A 9,826-nucleotide genomic window follows, 5' to 3' on the forward strand; every position below is an offset into this window, starting at 1 on the left:
GCTGTAGACAATACTGTGTTGGTGCGCAGCTGTAGACAATACTGTGTTGGTGCGCAGCTGTAGACAATACTGTGTTGGTGCGCAGCTGTAGACAATACTGTGTTGGTGCGCAGCTGTAGACAATACTGTGTTGGTGCGCAGCTGTAGACAATACTGTGTTGGTGCGCAGCTGTAGACAATACTGTGTTGGTGCGCAGCTGTAGACAATACTGTGTTGGTGCGCAGCTGTAGACAATACTGTGTTGGTGCGCAGCTGAAGGTGCACTGGGACGCGTACGTGTCGCCGGTGGTGCGTGGGGAGGTGAGCGCCACGTCGCAGGAGCACCAGCACATCAGGAGGCTCTGGCGCAACATCGAGCCGCACCTCCGCAGGGCCCTCAACACCTTATATGTCAAGGAGGTCAACAGGTCAGTGAGGTCACGACCTCGTATGTCAAGGAGGTCAACAGGTCAGTGAGGTCACGACCTCGTATGTCAAGGAGGTCAACAGGTCAGTGAGGTCACAAAGGCTATAATGTCCTGCAGGAACAAAGGAGTTTTATTCTAAACATTACATTATATCCTATATTTATAGTCTCTCTTTTAATATAAGTTTGAAGTTAGAAGCTCAATTGCTTGCAATAAACAAAATATATTACAATGAAGATACTATTCTTGGTAACACTGTTATGTTACAGTGCGCAGTACAGTGAGATGCAGAAGCTGATGGAGCAGAGCGACAACAAACTGCCAACAGTGAACACCATCTCCGGCGGCACTGCACAGGTACTGTACACTGCAGCTGTACACTGCAGCTGTACACTGCAGCTGTACATTGCAGCTGTACACTGCAGCTGTACACTGCAGCTGTACACTGCAGCTGTACACTGCAGCTGTACACTGCAGCTGTACACTGCAACTGTACGCTGCAGCTGTACACTGTCATGTCTTACAATGAGCGTGCAGCTGCCGTATAATGTTAATATGATAAGAATGATGTTTATCTTGATGCACTTTAACCTGCACTCGTGATACAGTGTAAGTCACGCACGTCTGTCTGACGCACGTCTGTCTGACGCACGTCTGTCCCTCCTTGTCACTTCGTCTCTTTGAGATGCTAACGCTGCTTTCTCCGAGCCAGCTTCAGCGGGCGGACAATTGAGACCTTCCGCCCCTTGTGGGTGATGAACATTTTTTTGTTTTAAGAAACTGTCGACATTTGAGACCTTCCACCTCTTTGGTGATGTTCAACACGACTTTCGGTGCGAGGTTAGCGAAATAGCTGAAGCGCTAGTAAACATATTGGGAAGTTTCCCAACGCAGGAGGAAATCCTCTTCTAGAAATGTCTAAGTTAGACCGCTATCAAGGATTAAGACAAATTTGAATATGTATTAAGTAGATTTATTTTATTTTTCTCAAAGAATCCAGTCCCAAATTAGCGTCCTTGCTCCCAGTATTCAAGAAAGAAAGGTCCAGGCGAGCAGTAGGGAGACAGACGTATGAAGTTTCTCAAGTTGGGGATACTGGGTATAGAAATGAACATATAGTTAACACCACACCGGAACGACAACTTCGCTTTAAGTAATCTCAGTATCGCACAATTCATAGATAACTGGAGAAATGCTCACCTTATTTAATGAAAAATAAGTGCACAGGTAGAGCTGTGCTTCCAGAGTGGAATTTAGATGCTTTACAGCAATTGCATATGTGAGTTTAATATACAATAGTTCCAAATTAATAAGTCACCCATAGGAAGGAGCGTTGAACTCTTTGGCCATTTAAGTTCAGTTAAGAGGTAAGTGTTTAAGGTTATACATTTAAAGCGCGCATCCAATTTATCAAGGATACTTTCTAAATTTAAGACTTGCATACAATAAAGCGCAAGTACCGTATTAGGTTATTTAAGAGGTCGATCAATAGGGTTTAGCTGGCTGGCCAAAGTGATCGAACATAGAAGTGAAAAAAGCATGCACCCCAAATCAAAGATCAATTAAGCAAGGGTTGTGCACAACAAATAATAATAAGTTTAACAGCAAATAATTCAGGAAACTATGGCTACACAGTTAAGGTAGGTAAGGAACTTTAGTGACCGCGCTATATGAGCTCTCGTTCATTCTGTTATGCTAGCTACGGCTCCGTTTATATAAACAAGAAAGTTCTGGTTCTTCATCTTTAGTTGAGAAGAAGTCAGGTTGGGAAATTTTCCCAACAAACATGTGGCCACTAAACTAACTCGGTCCCTATAAGTAGCAGCTGTGGTGTGGTAGTGTGGTACTGACACTTGTACCTGCTGCAGGTGGAGCTGCCGTACTACTCCAAGTTCCTCCTACTTGCCTCCTACTTGGCCTCCTACAACCCTGCGCGCTCCGACCGCCGCTACTTCCTCAAGCATCACGGCAAGCAGAAGAAAACGCAAGCCATGATAAAAGATGCCGTGTTGTTTCTTTCCTCCAGGACCGTGGACTTCGACATCGTGCGCTACCTCTACGACTTCGCGTAGGACGAAGCGATCTTCTTCTTCTATTGGTGCGCCGTGCCGTACAGCTGTACAGCTGACAAAGTCAATAAATAATCGATTGCCCCGTACATTTATAATCGTTGATGAACGTTGGATTTCTATAGCATTTAACTTATAATGAATGTTATAGTAAGCAGCCAGCGTATGTCACCAGGCTGACGGTTGGATTAGTTTGTCCTTTAGATTAGATTATTGATCTAGGCAATAAGAAGGCTGTAGTGGAGGCTTCCTTGTGTGATGTTTGATATGTTGAGAGGAGAAAACCATTCCTACAATTGGCTTCTGATAACTATCCTCGGCATGCTCGGACTCGCCGCTATCCTCGGACTCGCAGCTATCCTCGGACTCGCGGCTATCCTCGGACTCGCAGCTATCCTCGGACTCGCCGCTATCCTCGGACTCGCCGCTATCCTCGGACTCGCAGCTATCCTCGGACTCGCCGCTATCCTCGGACTCGCCGCTATCCTCGGACTCGCCGCTATCCTCGGACTCGCCGCTATCCTCAGACTCGCGGCTATCCCTAATATCCAAGTGCCTATAGATCGGGTGAAAATCCACCCACAAACTGCAACGCTTGATTCTTATATTTCCCATTACCACTTTTTCTATCCCCAAGTCGGCAAAAGCCTTGGATGGAAATTCCTAACTCAGATCTGCGATATTCCTAATTATTTTTTTAATCGCAAGGTTCCTTTTCTTGTATGAGAAATATAAATAATAAATGTATAATAATAAATAAATAAAAAATTATCCTTACTTGATTCGAGGTCTCCCCCCACCGCCCTTTGTAGACCCCCGACATCACCACGCAGCCCTTGGGTGCCTCGACACAAGGAATCTCAACCAAATAAGGAAATGTTGCGGGATATTTTAATAATCAAGCTGTTCTGGTGCCACTGTCTTCCCAGATGCCGCGATGATAAGTTTGTTTGTATGCGAGTTTTTCTAAAGCCAAGTACAATTCCCGCCTTATGTCCCGGCTACTTATTTAAAGACATACTCTCTAAAGTACAATTCCTGCCTTTAGTCATGGTTACTTTTATTATCCTTTATTCCGTTCTACAAAACACATTATCTTTGGGCTTGAGGCAATTTTCCGTCTTCAAATTGATCGATACATTTTCAATGTAACCACCTAAATATTCTTATTTCACTGTTATTTTCATCTTTACGAACGCCAAATCCATGAGGTAAAATACTACAACTGCTTTTGAGCATTTCATATTTTTGTTTCGTTATCATTTCTTAATTGTTCATGACAAGCATATCCTGCAGTTTGTCAACTCTATTTATTGAAATACGTCTTTCATAAATTTTCTCACGATAATTACCCAAGGAAGCGTAGTAATGGTCGGCTCTCCTTCACAACCTGTCGATTCGTCGAGCTGCGCCAACATTAACAATAATTTAGGAAGAATTTGAGAAATAATTCCCAGCTCACGATGCCGGCACATTTGATTGTGGTGTCCCTATTTACATTTCTTGGAAGCTCTGGCGTGGCTTGTGTTGGTGCGTGCAGGCGCTCCCTGCAGCGCTGCACTCTTGGCCCGACGCTGCGTGGCTGGCGGTGCGTCGGTGCACCGAGATAACGAACGCCTCACTAACTCACCAACGCTGCCCTCGTTGCAGGCGTAGACTAGTATTTGTTTAGGTGCAGAACAACTACATTTTAGAAATCAATCGTATTCAGCTCTACAGCAAGCATTTGGCGTCATTAAAACGCATGTGGAACATTAGAAAGAAGCTTAACACGTTGACTCCGAAGTGGTACATATACGTACCACGAAATGTTTTTCTCCAGAAAGTAGTGGTACATTATTCAGGGTTGCCAGATGGTCTAAAAACAGCCAAGTCCGCGAACAAAAAAGGCCTCTAAGTCAATATATACTAGTATAGTTGTGGATTCCGGTGTGAGAATTCCATTTCTTTTTTCTAAAATTTAATAAGAAAGTACCCATATCATAAATTTTAGCCGGTCAACGCAACTGAAAAAAACTAAATCGCGGAATTTGTCCGAAAAAAAACATCTGGCAACCCTGTTGCTTATAGTGCAAAAAGTGAAATAGTAAAAGATGAAGCAATCGGAGTGAGCGTGTTAAGACTATAGCAGAAAAGAATAAGAGAAAAGCCTGTATTGCAGTGCGCTGGGTCAGGCTATCTCAGGACCACTTCCTGTAGTGGGGCCGCCCCCAGCGTCACAGCTGCAGTGTTCTCAATAAACCCGCGGGCCTCGCCACCTCCTGGCGATGCAAGAGGCAGTCGCTCCCCGACACCGGCGCCCTGTGCAGGGGCGTCTCCATCCTGCTGTGCTGAGCTGTGCACGTTCTTGCTTGCTTGCAACGACGTCATTTTGCTTGCACAACTTGTCATGTGATCAGTGACAGCAGAGGTCACTTCGCTGTTAGTTTCTCATCGAGCTGAACTAACGCCAAGTTTTTTCTTTTGGTGTCTGAAGGGACCGCTTCTTGCGTGCCATAGCTAAAAGCTTGCAGGGAAATAATCATTTTTCGTGAGTCATAATATTTTCTTATATTATTTTAGTTGCGGCTTTACGTCGAGTGACGTTTGATATCAACGTTGAACGACGAAGAATTGCACTAGTCTTTATTACATCATGAACTTTTAGCAATTAGTAATAATTTTCGAACATTTTGGGCTCCCAGCTCTACACAGAAAATTATTTTAGGTCATTCCGTACATGGAGACGTTGCTGACGAGGTTCTGAATAATATTATATAATTCTAATTACGGAATAGTGTAGGTTAGGTTCTCAAATAATGAAAGGCTGTTACTAATGTATGATATATTATGATTACTCATGCCGACCTATACCTGGGCGACATATTAAATTATTGAACTAAAATAAATGTTCAGATGACCGGGAACAATATTAATATAATATACGTATACTAAAGTCCAATAGATCATGATATCAAAGAGGCAAATAAGTGCCATTGGGCCACTTCTACTCACAAGGCTCTAAGCTCGAACACCAATTAAGACATACAGTACATTGGTGGCCAGTTCATATCCGTTGTAAATTCAAGTGTTGATCGAATGCGAGAATTGGTAATGAAAATTTATTGATGGAACATTTATTGATATAATAATAAAAAAGCGGCCATTGTCGATGCGAATTTTTTGACACAATCAAGCTAAAAGTAGTTAACGAAATGGGTAATGAACGTGTTTTGCCGATTTGTGCTCTTAAGATTCGAATTGAAGTGACTAAGAGCGCCCAAAACTCTACAAAAGTTTTTTAGCGCATTTTTGAAGGAAAACATCACATGAAAGACCAAATTAATAAAAAAAAATTATCAAGAATCTACCTTGTAGAGAGCGTATGTGTATCGTTAGGCCTGCTAGCGTTTCGTTCAGTGATAATTGAGATGTTTTATAGCGAGATACAGTTGTGCGCCATCCACTGTCCTGAGGCTGGTAAGCTATGTCATGCTGTGATTGGTGTTGCTTTCGATTGTGCATGAATTTGAATAACATAACATAACATAACATAACATAACATAACATAACATAACACATAACATTACATATAACATAACATAACATAGTGATGTCGGCGCTGAAGTGTAGGCCTGATGTGGCCTGTCGCCTCTTCTTGTACTTTTCGGACTTGTTCACAGAAGATTTAAAATCGTGTCATTTGACCGGATCTTTTCAAGACTGACGATAATTTGAAATAGCTACCAGACTTCCACCGGGTTCGATATGGTGCTAGGAATTTCGAGTCTGAACATATATTTTTCCATAGCTTTATCTAGTCTGTTCTTGAACGCGTTCATACTCGGAGCGCCAACGGCGTAATCGGGGAGGCTGTTCCACATGTCGGTGATTCGAAGCGAGAAGAAATGTTGCCGTGTGGAGAAGTTGCAGCGCAGTTTTTTTTAGTTTATAGACGTGTCCCCTGGTGTTGGTTCTTGTTTTCAATTCTAGTAACCCTTCAGGGACCTTGTATAGACCATGAGTATACTTGTATACTTCAATGAGGTCCCCACGCAGACGTCGACAACTGAGGCTTGGAAGCTTCATAATCTTTAAGCTTTCTTAATAGGACTTGCACTTCAAGCCTGGAATTATCCTTGTTGCAAGTCTTTGAACATTCTCTATAAAGTTTTTGTCCTTTTCAAATTTCGAAGACTACACAACGTTTCCAAACTCTAGGTTCGGGCGCACGACAGCAACAAACAACTGCTTCATCGCTTCTGCATCTAGGAACTCGTATGAGCGTCTGATTAGTCCAAGAAGTTTGTTGGATGTATTAGCTTGTGTTTCAACATGCTTAGAAAATTTCAGCTGCTAGTCGACATAAACTCCAAGATCTTTTTCCACACTTTACTCTCTCTCGATATTTTTTCTTTACTCTTTCGTTGCAACCAGGTTTTCTCACACTGTAATCTTGCTGTTCATTGTTCTTCCCAAGGTTTCAAGTGCATTAAAATTCTAATGCCACCTTCACTGTGAAGAATACTTGGTGCTGATCCTTCATGTTCGGTAAAAGAAGACATGGTTTCGTGTGGCTTATAAACCGATTTCTGGAAATTATTACAAAACATAAGAAATAAATCAAGGAAATTTTATAGTTACTTAATTTCAAGATTAAAAATGAATCAGCTAGAAATAAATGTCAAATGATCAATTCATACCAGATTACAGGAGTTTCGGTATAAACATTTATCTCAGCTAACAGACGAATTACTACTGATAACGCTGGTGTAAATGAACTCTTGCATTAGAGCGTCAGTTTAGACGAAATGTGGGTGGTTACTTTCAGCATTCACAGTCAATTCATCCATTTCTAACGCTTTTAACCTCCTAGATCCTGATATACAGACATAGCATAAGAATCCTAAAGTATTCAGCGCATAGGGAGCGGACAATTACCCTCTACCTGACGATGTCGAAAGTCCTCTTATTAACTCTGCTATTGTGGACAATAGCCACCGCCATCGGAGACGACAGCGATTATTCACAGTATCCCGACTACGGGCCAACGAGATCGGTGCCAACCCCTGCTTCACCTGACGACTTCTTCAACCCCTTCGATGCTGACGAAAGCCACGCCCCTGACGATGTCAGAGACGATTCAGAAGTTGTCAGCAATGAAGGAGTTCAAGAAACGAGAAATGTGAATGTTCAGGAATTGGGGAAGGATATAGAGCGATATTCGGGAACTGACGATGGCGATGACGGAGTAAACTTACAAGAACCTGGGGCGCGGCATGTCCCGCTTATGGCCACGTCTGCTTCGTTACAAAAGCAGCCCGATGACGGCGGCAGCGGGGACTCTCTGCTGTCTCTTCCAGGGCAAGGGAAAATAAGCGCTAGAAAAATTGAACGAACTTCCGGAAACAAAGTCCTAAGTCCTGGAAACGATGAGACAGCTGAAAACCATGAGATGAGCTCTGACGTAGCTCCTAGGGAAAAGAAAGAACTAAATTCAGTTCTTGAGGCGCAGCAACAAGCAAGTAACAGCGTTAACGATTCCGATGCAGCCACCGGCAGAAATCCTGACTTGGAATACAGAGGCGATCAGAACATCAACAACTCGAACGATGATAGCAATGCAGATTTTGAAACGTTTGATGTCGTTGACGCTAAGAGAAAAGACACCGTGTTTATGAACGTAAACGAAACTGTGGGACCTACAGGAAAGTTAAACCCTAAACCAGTAATCCGGACTCCAATTCCTGTTTTTACATTGCCGGATCACACGGATAATAACCTGAGCTCCTTCATGCCTCCTGGCGGGGTGTTCAACATATCTCTGCCTGCAGTAGACGGCAAAGGCTCTGAAGTGAAGTTTGTGCCGGACTCCGACACCACAAGAGCCCTGCCTGCGACAGCGCTGGATCCTCTCTTCTTAGGTTCTGATGTTGTCGCCAAAACCCGTTCGGCTTCTCTTGTAAGTTTGGCAGATAAATAACTTAAGAACTTAAGCAAATGTTGAAATGAAAGCCGTTTATCGTGTTTATAAGAGTCATTACTACATTTCGTTGGTTTTCCTGGCATCTAACATGGCTATCCGGAGTAAGCGCCGTTTTCCTTATTACATTGTATCTTTTCACTACTAAGAATTTCGTTGCAGTTTCCTTATTTCTTTGCCGGGTTCTTGAGATTGTTTTGCATTAGCACTGAACTATCCTAACAATCGACCTTCGTTTTGGAGGTACTTTAATAATCACTTATTATTTTACCCATAATTGAGAGGAAAATTCAGGACAACTATGCATTTTCCCCAAACATTTCCAGTTAATTTAGCAATAAACTCCCCTTACCTCCCCCAGACGGGCCCCCTCTCCAGTCTCAGTCCTCGCCCCGTGAGCTCCCTTGGGGAGGTGTCGTCTCCCTTCTTCTTCCTGTGCCACTTCCCCCAGCAGGGGGAGCTGCCCTCCTCATACTCGCGTCCTTCCCCCGACCACCACCGCCTGGACCAGCCCGACACCGTCGTCAACGTCCGTCTGTCCGTCCTGGGCAACCGCAAGCTGGACAGAGGGTATCAGCCCAGCACTCGGTATGAGAGTGAGTCCCGGGGCTGAGTACTCATCGTTAGAGTGAGTCTCGGGGCTGAGTACTCATCATTAGAGTGAGTCGCGGGGCTGAGTACTCATCATTAGAGTGAGTCGCGGGGCTGAGTACTCATCATTAGAGTGAGTCTCGGGGCTGAGTACTCATCATTAGAGTGAGTCTCGGGGCTGAGTACTCATCATTAGAGTGAGTCTCGGGGCTGAGTACTCATCGTTAGAGTGAGTCTCGGGGCTGAGTACTCATCGTTAGAGTGAGTCTCGGGGCTGAGTACTCATCGTTAGCGTGAGTCGCGGGGCTGAGTACAGAGTACTCTTCTTTTAGAGTAATAGCAATTGATGATCAAGGTGAGATGCAGCGTAAAACTTCTTTACTATATTGAACATTGCAGGGGCATGAGAGTTGCACTCTCATGCCACTTAATACCAGTCAAGTGAATAGCTGTTAGGGCAATATAATAGCTGGAGGAGAGGGAGCTATTAGAGGTGCTGAAGGATAGGTTGTAATTGGAGTGGCTGGAGGATAGGTTGTAATTGGAGTGGCTGGAGGATAGGTGTTATTGGAGTGGCTGAAGGATAGGTTGTAATTGGAGTGGCTGGAGGATAGGTTGTTATTGGAGTGGCTGAAGGAGAGGGTGTTATTGGAGTGGCTGGAGGATAGGGTGTTATTGGAGTGGCTGGAGGATAGGGTGTTATTGGAGTGGCTGGAGGATAGGGTGTTATTGGAGTGGCTGAAGGATAGGTTGTAATTGGAGTGGTTAAAGGAGAGTTTGTTATGGCTAATTATGT

At 43.8% G+C, this 9,826-nt stretch overlaps 2 protein-coding genes across 2 annotated transcripts; both read left to right on the plus strand.

Annotated features, from left to right (window-relative positions):
* Positions 1 to 253: 253 nt before the first annotated feature.
* LOC108676770 (origin recognition complex subunit 5) lies at positions 254 to 2,480 on the plus strand (the record flags this gene model as incomplete). The annotated part of the gene is given in 3 exon segments (XM_018164907.1): positions 254 to 408; positions 678 to 765; positions 2,277 to 2,480. Coding segments are annotated over 3 exon segments (447 nt in total), but the record flags the coding sequence as incomplete, so codon positions are not given.
* Positions 2,481 to 7,227: 4,747 nt separating this feature from the next.
* On the plus strand, positions 7,228 to 9,035 carry LOC108676771 (the record flags this gene model as incomplete). Its single annotated transcript, XM_018164908.2, is given in 2 exon segments — positions 7,228 to 8,418; positions 8,801 to 9,035. Coding segments are annotated over 2 exon segments (1,243 nt in total), but the record flags the coding sequence as incomplete, so codon positions are not given.
* Positions 9,036 to 9,826: the final 791 nt, after the last annotated feature.

This window comes from Hyalella azteca, unplaced genomic scaffold (assembly GCF_000764305.2).
Source record: "Hyalella azteca isolate HAZT.00-mixed unplaced genomic scaffold, Hazt_2.0.2 contig17120, whole genome shotgun sequence".
Classification (NCBI taxonomy): domain Eukaryota; kingdom Metazoa; phylum Arthropoda; class Malacostraca; order Amphipoda; family Hyalellidae; genus Hyalella; species Hyalella azteca.